This window comes from Pongo pygmaeus, chromosome 13 (genome assembly GCF_028885625.2).
Source record: "Pongo pygmaeus isolate AG05252 chromosome 13, NHGRI_mPonPyg2-v2.0_pri, whole genome shotgun sequence".
Lineage (NCBI taxonomy): Eukaryota > Metazoa > Chordata > Mammalia > Primates > Hominidae > Pongo > Pongo pygmaeus.
The window spans coordinates 104,682,463-104,695,828 of record NC_072386.2 but is presented as its reverse complement, the minus strand read 5'-3'; the positions used below and the strand labels follow the sequence as shown (position 1 = coordinate 104,695,828).

The window sequence follows — 13,366 nt, the reverse complement described above, 5'->3', positions numbered from 1 at the left end:
AACCAAAGCCCAGGGATGCTCTTCACCTGGGGGTAGCCACCAGACTTGAGTCTGTCCCAGTGGATCATGAATCTGGAGCAGGGTGGGCAATGATGCAATTAGCAGAGCCAGAGGAGCCGGGGGCCTGGCTGGAGCCAAGGATGTGCCCATAACCAGCTCCCTGCTCTAAGCTGCTCCTTTTCCTGTCTTTACTAGGGGCAACCACTTGACCAATGCCCCAGTCTCCCACTGGAGCTCCAAGCAACATGCAGAGCCCACTCAGTCTTACCGGCAAACCACAGTCTCCCTTGGGCCCCGGAGGCCCCATCAGCAGAGGGAAAGGCGTAGATCCTGCCAGGTGGAAGAACGAATAGCCACTGCTCGTGGGCCGGGGGCTGGAGGACAGGAATCGCGCCGGGGCCAATACCAGGGCCGGGGTGGTCTGCTGACTGGGCTGGGACTGTCTGGGGCTAGGCCTGGTTGTCAGATCGCTCAAGGGGACATCCCTGGCTGCCTTCCCAGTTCTGAGGGGGACGGGCTTCCGGGGACTGCTCTTGGGTCCAGATTTCTTTGAGGCTTCAGATCCAGTGGGCTTCTTGCTTCCAGTGGGAGCTGAGCCAGGAGTGGGGACGGCAGGTGCTGTTCTGGGAGTGCTGGTGCCCGAGGTTGGAGGTACCATCGTGGCTGGTGGTCGAGTAGTCCTGGTAGAACCAGGAGTAGGGGCAGGAGATGAGGATAAAGCAGTAAATGGGGGAGGTTTGTGGGTGCTGGTGCGGGCAGAGGCCGGCTTACTGGCATGGCTGGTTATCTTGGCCTCAGTCCGAGCTAGTGTGGGAATGGGTTTTTTAGAGGAGCTGGTGGTAGGAGGTAGGGGCCGGGTGCTGGGCGGTGGGGGCCTGGGCATTCCCGGGTTCCTCTGGATGGGCTTTTCTGTGGGACGGGAGACTTTCGCAGGAACTGGACGGGAAGTAGGTGGCACTTGCTTCTGAGTGGGTGGGGCTGACTTTGTAAATGAAGATGGAGCTGTTTTCTGGGTAGGATGGGGGCTTTTGACAGGGACAATTGAAGTAGAAGGGGCTGAAGGCTTGGTAGGGAGGCTTTTGGGGATTTTGGTGGCTGTGATCTTCTGTGATGGTTGAGCGGCCGCAGGGCGAGGTGTTCTGGTAGAGCTGCCAACAGAAGCTGGGAGCATGGGATCAAGTGAGTTACTGGCTGACAGCTTGGCAGGTAGCAGTGGGGTTTGGGCTGGGCCTCCCACCGCGATATGCTGGTGAGGGTTTGTGGGGCTAGTCCTTTGGGGCTTGGTGGGCGTGGCGGGCGCCACAGTCCCCCTGGATCCCCTGCCTGCTGGCAGTGACCCCAGGGCTGGTGTGGCAGTGGTCAAGTTCTCCAGGCCTAGCAGGGCGAGGTCGGACTGGAAGGTGAAAGGTCTGCCAGAGTCTTGGGAGAAGAGAGGTCCCAGCGGGGACTGGTACGTGTCAGCCTGTCCACACTGCTTCCTCAGGTGGGTACAGTAATTGTGAGCGACCTGCGTCACAGGGTAGATACTGAACTGGCACAGAGCACCTTCAAACTGGACTGCATGCGGGTTCATCTTCCCAAAGAGGAAGGAGCCCCCAGGGTCGAGTGCAGGGTCCCTATGGAAAGGCAGCAGGACAGGCACCCGGCGCTGCCCGCAGGCAGTCACCAGAGTGACTGTGCGGCCTCGGAGCTCGAGGGCCAGGTGGTGCCAGTGCCCGTCGTGCATGTCGAGGTCGAAGGCCACCGAGCGCCGGGACCCGAGGTGGACGACCGTCTTGCCGGGGAGGAACTGCAGGCCCAGCTGCAGCTTGTGTTTCCGGCTGCGGACAGCGAAGAGGAAGGCATGGTTCACCCGGTGGGAGCAGAGGCTCAACACCAGCGCCAGCTCTGTGCCCAGGGCGGCAGGAATGACGGTGCCCGTGGGAGCCTGGAGCCGGGCCCACTGCGTAAAGATGAAGCCCGACTGGAAAGGAATGACTCCCGCGGGTGCAGGGCTCCCGGCCTTCGTCCAGCTGAGGCCCAGCCGCTGGAGGACGTCCACATCTGAGAGGGAGGGAAAAGGGGAGAGGACGCAGTCAGGGCCTGCTCCAGCCTGCCCCACCCCCTACCCCCTAAGGGGCACAGGCAATGTGGACAGTCCACCCACAGCTACCTGGTCCTTTGTTCATTCATCTAAAAATAACGCCGCCCCACGGTGGTGGCTGAGAGGGCAGCGTTGGAACTATCCGGCAGGGATTGTGACCCCTTATCTGGCTGCATAATCTTGCATATTGGGGTTAAAAAACAGACTCTGGAGCCAAACTTCCTGAGTTCAAATCCTACCTCTAACACTTACCTATCTTGTGACTTTAGTGCCTCAGTTTTCCCATCTATTAAATGGGATAGTAACAGCCCCAACCTCAGAAGGATGTAACAATTACATGAGTGAATACATTTTTTAAGTGCCTCGTCAAAAGAAGCCCTTTCAAATAATAACTAATACTAAAAATAATGATAATCACCAAATGCTGTTGCTGAGAGTGTTAGAGGCTGCCCAACAATGACATGTTATACTCCTTTTTCTCCACCTGGAAAGCCGTCTCCTCCAGGAAGCAGTCCCATAAGTGAGGGACCAGGATGACAAGAATAGACCTGTCACCAGAGCTTGGTAAGGATGTCCCAGGGTCTGACAGGTTTCACCATCTCCTCAGGGACCCACCCATTCCCCTTGCCACTCCCCAGGTGTCTCTAGCAGGCCAGGGGGCTGCTATCTGCTATCAGAAGGGTGATGGCATTTCTGCTGACTCCTCCTCCTCCCTGCAGGGCTCTGGGGAGAGGAGAGGAAGCAATCAAAGCATCCCTGCAACCTCTGTCCTCTGGCAAAGCGTATGGATATCTGCTGTGGTCTGGCCAGGTCACATCCGCCCAATAATTATGTCAGCAGGGCTTGCCAGAGCAAAAGCAAAAGGAGGGCTTCCAGAGTGTTTATGGAAAGGCTTCCTGAGCTTTCCCCTCCCAGGTCATTAGACCCCTTCAGTCAGCTGAGCTGCCAGTGTCGGCAAAGCAGGCTCCTGAGCTCTGACTCAGCAGGGAAGGAAAAGCTGCCTCTGGAATCTGAGTCTGGGTCAGGTCCTCAGGGCCCTTCTCCTGAGCTCAGAAAGATAGGCCCTGACTACTGAATGCTCTCTCCCTGTCACCCCCTGCAAAGGTTGTGCTGGGAGCTGAACATAACACTTGGCATTTGGCCTTCAGCTGACAACTGGGGGATGGATGGATGGATGGATGGATGGATGGATGGATGGATGGATGGATGGATGGATAGATGAATGGATGGATGGATGAATGGATAAATGGATAGGTAGATGAATAGGTGGATGGATGGATGGATGGAAGGATGGATGAATGGATGGATGGATTGATGGATGGATACATGGATGAATGAAAGGATGGATGAGTAGATGGATGTATAGATGGATGAATGACTAGATGAATAGATGGATGGATGGATGGATGGATGGACGGATGGATGGATGGATAAATGAATGGATGGATGGATAGAAAAATGGATGGATGGATGGATGAATAGATAAATGGATGGATAAATGGGCAGGTGAACAGGTAGATGGATGGATGGGTGGATGGATAAATGGATAAATAGATGAAGGGATGGAAGGATAGATAGATGGATAGATGAATGGATGGATAATGGCTGGCTGGCTGGATGGGTGAGTGGATGAATGAATGGATGGACAGTTAGATGAATTGGTGGATGGATGGATGGATGGATGGATAAATGGATGGATGAATGGATGGATGAATAGATGAAGGGATGGATGGATGGATGGATGGATGGGTGGATGGATAGATGGATGGATAATGGCTGGCTGGCTGTATGGGTGGATGGATGAATTGATGGATGGATAGGTAGATGAACTGGTGGGTGGATGGATGAATGGATGAATGGATGGATGGATGGAAGGATGGATGGATGGATGGATGGATAAATAATGGCTGGCTGGCTGGATGGATGGGTAGGTGGATGAATGGATGGATGGATAGGTAGATGAATTGGCAGATGGATGGATGTATGATGGATGAATGAATAGATAAATGGATGAATGGATGGATGGGTGGATGAAAGGGTAGACGAATGGATGGATGGATGGATGGATGGATGGATGGATGGGTGGATAAATGGATGGATAAATGGATAGTAGATGAATAGGTAGATAAATGTATGGATGGGTGGATGGATGGATAAATGGATGAATGGATGGATGGATGGATGGATAGATGGATGGATGGATGAATAGATGAATAGATGGATGCATGGATAATGGCTGGCTGGCTGGCTGGATGGATGGGTGGGTGGATGAATGGATGGATGGATAGGTAGATGAATTGGTAGATGGATGGATGGGTGAATGGATAGATAAATGGATGAATGGATGGATGGGTGGATGAAAGAGTAGATGAATGGATGGATGGATGGATGGATATTGGATGGATGGATGAATGGATGGATGGATGGATGGATGATGGATAGATAAATGGATGGGTAAATGGATAGGCAGATGAATGGTTGGATGAATGGATAGAAGGACAGTTCCCTGGGGGAAACTGAGAACCTGAGTGCTGGCAGCATGTTATAATGGTTCTATAGCAGACCCTGGAGTCAGAAAGCCAAAATTTAGAGCCTGAGAAGACCAGCAGTGAGCCTCAGTTCCCTCCACTGTAAAACAAGGCTATAAAGAGCTCCTACACCATAGGGTTGTTAGGAAGATGAAATGGTCATCTTCCTCATCATCTTCACCCAAGCCCCACACTGAGTAACTCTGCTTGAGTGTCTTACTGACCCTTGGGCCTCAATTCCCTGCCTGTAAGACAAGAGAAACAGATCTTGAGATAGCACAGGAGTTACAATGTTCTAAGAATTCTATAGCTCTGTGTTGCTGGTTCAGGTTGGCTTGAGTTTAAGACCTTTATTCTTCCTTAGGACCCAAGGGGCTTTCATTTCATTTCAAACTCCTCTTTCCCATCCTTTCTCCCATCTGTCTGTCCTCAGGTTCTAAGCTAAAATAAACTACTGATTAAGGATTCTCTTAGTGGTATATGTTTTAATCACTGAAACCCTCATATTATCATGAAATACTATTCACTATTATTCACTATAAAGTGGGACTTAGAATGGGAGGAGCCATTTGGTTGGACAAGAGGTAAGGGCAGGAAGCCACCTGGTCCTTCCTTTAGTCCCCGCTCAACAACCCCTGGAGGGCCCCTCAGGCCTGCTCACATCTCTCTCCACACATCGAATTTAGGGCTAACCTGCACTCACCCAAAGAGAGTCACAACTGGCTGGGCCAGGCAGCACGGGTAAGGTTTCCCCTATCCACTGGGTGTGTTTCTAAGCTGACAACCAGCAGTCTCCAGGTGTCCCCCAAAGACCATCTGCAGCTAAAGGGCAAAGTCTCAAGCCCTGACACCTGGCAAATGTGACCAGCACAGAGCTGCTGTGAGTCTGACCACTGTGAGCCCCGCAGGGCATAGGAAAGGGCTGTTCTTGCCCAAAGTTTTCAGGTAACTAATTAACAGCAATAAGAAAAACTAATACTTGTTGAACACTTACTAGATACCAAGTACTTTACAGGCATGATCTCACTTGATTCTCTCAGCAATCTATGGAGCAGGTACTCTTTATTATCCTCACTTTATAGAGGGGGCTCAGAAGAGTCAGAGGGAATAACTTGCAGCTTAAAAAAGGCACAGCCAAGGTTTGAACCCAGGCCACCTGACTCTGGGGTCTTTGTGCTTAGCCATGATGCTATTCTGCCTGGGGCCTCCCAGGCTTGTTGGAAAGCAGGGTGGAGACACATCCAGCATCCCATCAAGGGTGAAGAGATGGGGGACAGGGGAATGAATTCAGCCCAACGCCAAGATAGAAGGAGCCTGCCAGCTGGCCCCCAAAAGATCCCTTTATTACATAAAACTGGCTCTACACAGCTCCAACCTCTCCCCAACCCCCCGCCCCAGTGACTGACTCAGGACTCTGGACAGCTGTTCACCTACTTTGTGGGGGAAACAGCAAGCCTGGAAAATATGACATTTGCACAAAATGTTGCTGGGCAGCAGAAGTCTCTTCCGGGCACAGCCCTGCCCTCCCAGGGGCCCAATCCCTGCCGAGTGGCCAGGTCAGGCCATAGGGACTCCCAGCGTGCCGGGCTGCCTGCCCTAGCACACGGGCTGGGTGTGAAGGCGGGGGAAGGGCAGCTATTTTCAGAGGCATGCGGCTGCTTGACAAACAGATGTGGGAGAGGTTTCAGTTTCCCTGGGCAGATGTGGAGCCAGCCCATCACTGCCCCGGCTCCCTGGACAGCCCCTCAGGGATAGGAGGGAAAAGCAGGATCTCACGGGAAAAGGAAGATGGGATCCCAGGCTTGGGCCATGACAGTTAATGCTTAATGCTTTTTTTTTTTTTTTTCTTAGCAGTTCTTAGAGCATTTATTGGACGAACAGGGACAACTGAGGCTTAAAACCGGAGTAACTTACTCAAATTTTGCCCCAGAAAGGAACACAACAATCACTCTTCCACATTTCTGCACAGAGTCCTTCCTACCCTTTTACAAAAACTTCAAATGCGATTTTGTTGTTTTTTTTGGGGGGGGGAACGGAATCTTGCTCTCTTGCCAGGCTGGAGTGCAGTGGTGCGATCTGGGCACACTGCAACCTCTGCCTCCTGGGTTCAAGCGATTTTCCTGCCTCAGCCTCCCGAGTAGCTGGGACTACAGGCACCTGCCACCACACCCAGCTAATTTTTGTATTTTTAGTAGAGATCGGGTTTCACCATGTTGGCCAGGATGGTCTCGATCTCCTGACCTTGTGATCCACCCGCCTCGGCCTCCCAAAGTGCTGGGACTGCAGGCTTGAGCCTGGCCTCAAATGTCATTCTTTCAAGCCTAAAGAGAATTTGCCAATTATCATCTCCATTCTACTGATGGGAAAACTGAGGCATTGAGTTCCAATTACGGGCACGGCTGCCTCCTACCCCTGAGTTCTCAGGCCCCTTCCGTTCTCCTTTGTCTCCCCCTGGACAAAGAGAAGAGAGAATTACCTTCAGGAGCTCCTTGGGTGGAGGCCAGGTGACAGGCAAACGAGACTAAGATCCAGGAGAAGAGAAACCCCCTAGAGACCAGGAGACACAAGCAGAGGCGGCATCAGCTTCCACTCCTCACGCCCGGATCTGGCCGGGGAAGCTGGGAGTGGACACCAGTCCCAGTCTCACCCCAGTCCTGCCCACGGGAGGCAGGAGGCCAGGTGCAGGCTCTAGGACCCCATCAGAGCAGCAGCCCACTCTTCCCGGCCTCCAGGCACAGCCTCTCAGTGAGGACCTGCTTACATAGACAAACACAGCCTCGCTTTTCACAGATCAATTAGCCAACGTCAACGGGGAAGAAGCAGCGCATAGAAAGCCCTGCCCTGGTCATTGGAACATCTAGGGTCCAGCTCAAAATCTGATGCTGACTCACTGAGCAACTGGGGCCAGCCCCTCCCCTTCTCTGGGCCTCAGTCTCCCCATCTGTACTACAGCCTTGTGATCTTGAGACCCTTCCCCAGACCCCAGCCAATGGGCAGCAGAGCCAGGGGTGAAAGGTCAGCAGGAAGACCAGGTTGGTCTGCTTGGGAGACCAATCCCCACACAGGGCAGGAGAGAGGAGACCCCTTAACCAGAACCAGTGCTGTGTGAAGGCAGCTCCCGACTTGGCTTTATCCTAATGGAAAGTGGGAGAAAGAAAACAGAGGGGACGAGGGGGAGTTAGACAGAGCCAGGTGCAAACCTGGCCTTGTCACTTATCAGCTGTATGACCCCAGATGAGTCGCTCAGCCTCTCTGAGCCTGTCTTGTCTTCTGCAACATGGGCTGATATTCTCTATCTCACAGGCCGGGCATGAGGATTCAACAAGCTCATGCATGGCAAGGGCTCAGTCTGCTGCCAGCCACAAAAATACTCCCCTAGACAGTCCCCACTGTCCCTACACTCTAGGGCCAGGAAGGGTTAAAGCTCTGCTCTGTGGCTCTTGCCAAGATGGGCAAAGGCAATGATACAATTTCACCTTCCTGTGGGAGCAGCCACCAGTGACACCCGAACCCACCTGGGGTATCTGATCCCCAGGCAGGCAGAGGGGAGGCTGGCACGTGGCCAGAGACAGGCGGGACGCAGGCAAGAGAGCTGTGTCAGGTGGGCGGTGAGGGCTAAGGCTGGGACAGACAGGCCCAGGATGCATTTCCAAGAGGAAAGCTAGGATGGCGTGCTTCTGTGGAATCATGTAATCTAGGAAACCTGTCTGCCAGGGTTGATAACTGGAACCCTAGGTTCTTCCCAGACTCCCTGGGCACCTTAGACAACAGCTTCTGTCACCGTGGGCATGGTGAAGACACTGGTGATTACATGCCCACAGCATCCCTCCTTCCTGCTTGCTCACCTAGGCATGGACTTAGAGGATCCTACATGAATCTGGATAAATCTAAGTTGATCCCGAGAATTTCATCTGCCATGCCAGTGACTGGTTTAGGCATGCATATATGACCCAAATGTGGCCAATGAGAGGTGAGGGATGCCTGTTAGGGACCCTGGGAAAGCATTTCAAAGGGACAGAGAAGGTTTTCTTCAAGCCTCTATATGTTGTTGAGTAAGGACATACTGCTCGGAGCTGCTGCAGTCATTTTGGGCACATAAGGTAACAAGCCCCATGAGCACGTGAGGATAGCAGAATAGAAAAATAGTGGGTGTCTGAAGACACTGTTGGGATGCTGAATTCACCAACCCTAGTACTGCTCCTCCTTGAGGCCTCTTGATATGGGAATAACCCCCCTTATTGTTTAAACTATTTTGAGTTGGGTCTTCAGTTACTTGCAGCATAATGTAAACCAGCTGAAACAGCACTCAGACGCCAATGATGGCCCCCTGAATGCAGTCTCCAGCTCTGGGCCTTTGCACATGCTACTCCCATCATGTAGACACTACTCCTTTGCCTGGTCAGTTCCTACACATCCATTAGATCCCAGCTTGGGTGTCACCTCCCGCAGCTCACCGCACATGCCGCACTACAGCAGGTCTCACATGTGTGGTCATTGTCTACTCTCCTATTTCCCTGTCTAGACAAAGTCTCTAAAGGGCAAGGATGCCTGTCTTATTCACTCTTTTTTTTTTCTTTTTCTTTTTTTTTTTTTTTGAGACAGAGTCTCACAATGTTGCCCAGGCTAGACTTGAACTCCAAGGCTCAAGCTATCCTCCCACCTCAGCCTCCCGAGTAGCTGAGATTACAGGCATGTGCCACCATGCCGGGCTTATATTTCCAGCCCCTGGCAGGCACATAGGAAGTGTCCAGTATATTTTTATAAGATGAATTAATATTACCTGATATTACAGGACTCTAGACTTTAAAAAACAGCCGGGCGCGGTGGCTCACACCTGTAATCCCAGCACTTTGGGAGGCCGAGGCAGGCGGATCATGAGGTCAGGAGATCGAGACCATCCTGGCTAACACAGTGAAACCCCGTCTCTACTAAAAATACAAAAAAAAAATAGCCAGGCGTGGTGGTGGGCGCCTGTAGTCCCAGCTACCTGGGAGGCTGAGGCAGGAGAATGGCGTGAACCCGGGAGGCGGAGCTTGCAGTGAGCCAAGTTCGTGCCACTGCACCCCAGCCTGGGCGACACAGCGAGACTCTGCCTCAAAAAAAAAAAAAAAAAAAAAAAGATTTAAAAAAGTGTCTTCCCAAAGCCTTAATTCCCCTGCTCTGACTTTTTCCAGAATTGCTCCAAGATAATCGTTGGTCCTTCCTCTTCATCCTATCCAATCTGCTGCCACTGTTGTGAGAATTGCCTTTTTCATGGGGCCGGGCCCCCAGCTCACCATGGGCAACGACTAAAGGTCAAAGTGTCAAGCTGCCCTGGGGTTGCCTGGGGAGAAGGGCAGGGCCAACCTTTGTGGCATGACTTGCTTACTTGAAGCAAATGGCAACAGCATGAGCTCCGGAGAGAAATAAAAGGCAGTTTTGTTTAATTACACAAACGGAGAATACCAAGGCTCAGGGAAGGCAGGTACTTCCATCCTGGGCAGCGTCTGGGCTCATAATTTTAGTAGTATTTCCCACACCCACCAGGGACATGCTTTCTAGGAAATTGGCCAGATACATTAGGGAAGAGCTGTCCCCTGCATCCCAGTCTTGACAATCCAGAAAGCACAACTGTATACCAAAACTCTGAGAAATCCTGCAATAAAGAATTTGATTGTACTTTCTGTCATTCAGCAGTCCCCAAATTTAGAACTCATTTTTTCCATGAATGCCTCCTCAGAAGAGACTACCCCTTGCTTTCCTGTGTTCCTTCGACCCCACTAATTTCTGTTCCATCTCCTTCCAGCCCCCTCTCTTCCTGGCCCTTGTCTGGCACCTGCCCTCACTCCTTAAGTCCTTCATTGGATTATGTCGCATACCAAACTTCCTAGGAAGTTTCCCAAACTGATAAAGAAAGGCGAGGTGGGGAAGAGAAGGTACAAAAATCACACGTCCTTCTTGGTCAATTTCCCTGGCTACAGCTATACCAAAGTGACTACTCTGCAGAGAATTAGAGGGCAAATCCTTGTAATCCCTGAAAATCAGGAGAAAGAAATCTCACAGGAGACATGGAATCAGAATCTTCTCTTCAATGAAGCTTCCTAACACCATGGCTTCCAACTTGAGGACTTCAGCCCCGAAGGCCTATTACAAAAGTATTCAACCTCCGTTCATTCTCCCTGACAAATGCAGCTGACCCTCTTGGAAATGGATTCTGTGTGCACTTGACCCATAAACTTCCCAAGTATAGAGCATGTCAGAGTGGGAGGAGGCCATTTAAGATCATCTAGGGGTCAGATTCTAGTCCTCTCTCTCCCTTCTTTGAAAAGATGCGTAACTGAGGCCCAGAGAGGGAAAGTTACTTGCCCAAAGCCACACGGTGCTTCAAGTCTGTGACTTAACAGATAGTCCTTTTCATTTGACCTGTCTCCATGGAGCAGAAATTGGAGACTTGCGGGCACTTCCTACTTGCCAGAGACCGGAGCCCCAGCCTTCACCAGCAGGAACAGAGATGCAACCCAGGCAGCCAACGAGCCATCTAAGTCAGCTCCAGGCCTGGAAAGTTGGCTCTCAGAGGGAGGCCCTGCCGATTCTTTTGCTCCCGTTCCAATCCTGTTTAGGCTACTGCTAATCACGTTTAGTGCCTGTGCTGGCTCAGGGCTTTGTTCTTCCAGACTTCTGTTTTCACCACTTGTCTTGTGGGCCTTGTCTCTGCAAACCCAGGGCTCCAGAATGTGGGGAGGACCAGAGCACAGAGGCCAGGGAGGCCAGCAGGCAGCCGAAACGGGAGCCGCGAGGAAACGTCTCATGGAAACATCGTCTGGCCACACAGCCCTCCAAGGAGGAAACCCAGGTGTTCCTATGCCCTTGCAAAAGGCCCTCTGCCAGTGCACCAAATGGGGCTACTCCTGGGTAACTACACTGCCAGAACCGGCAGCCTGCTTGGATAGTTTTCTTCCATCCTTATTACCTGGAAACACACAGGATCTTGGAAACCCACACCAGCTTCAACAGTCACTGAAGGCTCTGAGCTGAGACCCAGGCCACAGAAACACACAGGGAAAGTGGCCCTGTGGACACTAGGCTTGGCTGTTCACGCATGGGATAAAAGCTGAAAAGGGAGCTAGCTGGAACTACAGCTCATCAAGTGGGATGGACCTGTCCCACCTGCCTCCATGGACTGGCCAGACCCCCTGTGCCCAGACGGCTATGCCTGGGCTTTCTTCACAGCTTCCACGTGCTCCATGGGAACACAGACAGGTCATCGTCTGGATAGGATGCAGCCCAGAACTTTCCCATTGACTCACACACCCATTCAACATGAAGGGAATAATACAAATACCAGCTGCCATTTATTGAGCCCTTATTATATGCCAGGCCCTGTTCTAAGCCCTTTACAAGCATGGTCCTGTTCATCTTCACAAAACCTAGCCAGCTGGGAATAAGGTGCCGGTTTTGTGGAAGAGAAAAACAAGCAGCAGAGTGGCTCACGCAAGCTGGCGCAGCAGAGTTAGGATTCAAACTCGAGCCTGCCTGATGGCAAGCCTCGTGGCCCTCCTGTGGTGCCACCTGCCTCTCACCAACATGATTCCATGAGTGTCTCATTGCTGTCCCCTACCAGTGGATATGGTACTCTGCGTAGCCAAGCCAGGCATGTGGGTATCAAGAGGGTCCCTGGACAGAGACGGAGGAGAGAAAATGCCAACAAAGAACCGGGGGAGTGTGCTCAGAAAGGGACATAGACCCCCAGGAGGCTGCTGGCTGCTGAGGGTCCGCAGGGCCGGTGGAGGCACAGGACAGGGAGAATGTTCTGAGTACAGGGAGGAAACAGAAGGAGGCAGAGGCCAGGGATGTGTCCATAGACATGACATGGAGTTTGGTCCGGCCAGAAGGGTCCAGGAGCAGAGGCATGCTGGAGAGCAGAGGTATGCTGGAGCCAGAGCGCACATGATGCAGGACAACGTGATGCCAAGGGAGGCAGGGAGGCAGGAGAAAGCAGAGACTGGGCCTCCGAGCAGTGTTGACTGCCCACTTGCCCAAGCTGGAGCCCCACCATGGGGTGCTCGCCTGGAACCACTTTTCTGCCCAACTGCTGGCATCTACCCTGGCGCAGGGTCTTCTGGAGAAAATGAGTCAGCAGTGTGCTCACTGGTGCCGTGTGTGTGTGCGTGTGTGTGTGTCTGTGTGTGTGTGTGTGTTGTGGTGAGGGGGTGCGGGGCGGGGGAATCGCAAACAGCGAGCTTTTTCCAAGACATGGGGAAGAAAGGAGGGGGTGTCATCCCGCGGACTCCAGCTCAAAGGGGGCAGGGCCCAGCTACAGCCCTAACAGCCTCTGGGGAGTGTCCTGGTGTCCTGGGGGCAGGATGGAAAGAGAGGAGCGCCGTCCACAGGCCCCAAGGGGCTGCTTGTATGCTGCTGGCTCCCACACACACCCACACGCTGCGCCGGCTCCAGCACAGGCTCACTCTCTCTTACAACTCCTACTCCACACGCTGGGAATCCCAGCCTCTGGGCCCCAGCTCCGCGCAGCCGCTCCTGGGAGAGTCCCTGCCCCTCTCCGGCCCTGTCTCCCGATCTGTACACTGAGGGGTTCCGCACAGCGATCGCCCAGGGCCCTTTCTGCTCTGACATGCTGGCTCTCACTTTTTCTCTCTTACACACGTGAAAGGGAGAGGAACCGAGAAGCAGGAAACAGACACACAGACCCAGGCCGACTCACACACACACGCGGAGATTTCCAGAAACGCGGGGACGTGCAGAGCCACACAGACACGGA

At 52.7% G+C, this 13,366-nt stretch overlaps 1 protein-coding gene across 7 annotated transcripts in view; it reads right to left on the bottom strand.

Moving 5' to 3' along the window:
• The window catches only part of COL27A1 (collagen type XXVII alpha 1 chain), a 160,070-nt gene that overhangs the window by 144,479 nt on the left and 2,225 nt on the right, over positions 1-13,366 (bottom strand). For all 7 annotated transcript variants that reach the window (XR_010123360.1, XR_010123361.1, XM_063649839.1 and 4 more), the window contains exons 2-3: positions 7,088-7,158; positions 269-2,043 (exon numbers count right to left, since the gene is read on the bottom strand). Coding sequence is in view for 5 of the 7 variants with exons in the window: in XM_063649839.1 (XP_063505909.1) it covers positions 269-2,043; positions 7,088-7,158 (1,846 nt within the window). In the remaining 2 variants the exon portion in view is untranslated. The remainder of the gene's footprint in view (positions 1-268; positions 2,044-7,087; positions 7,159-13,366) is intronic.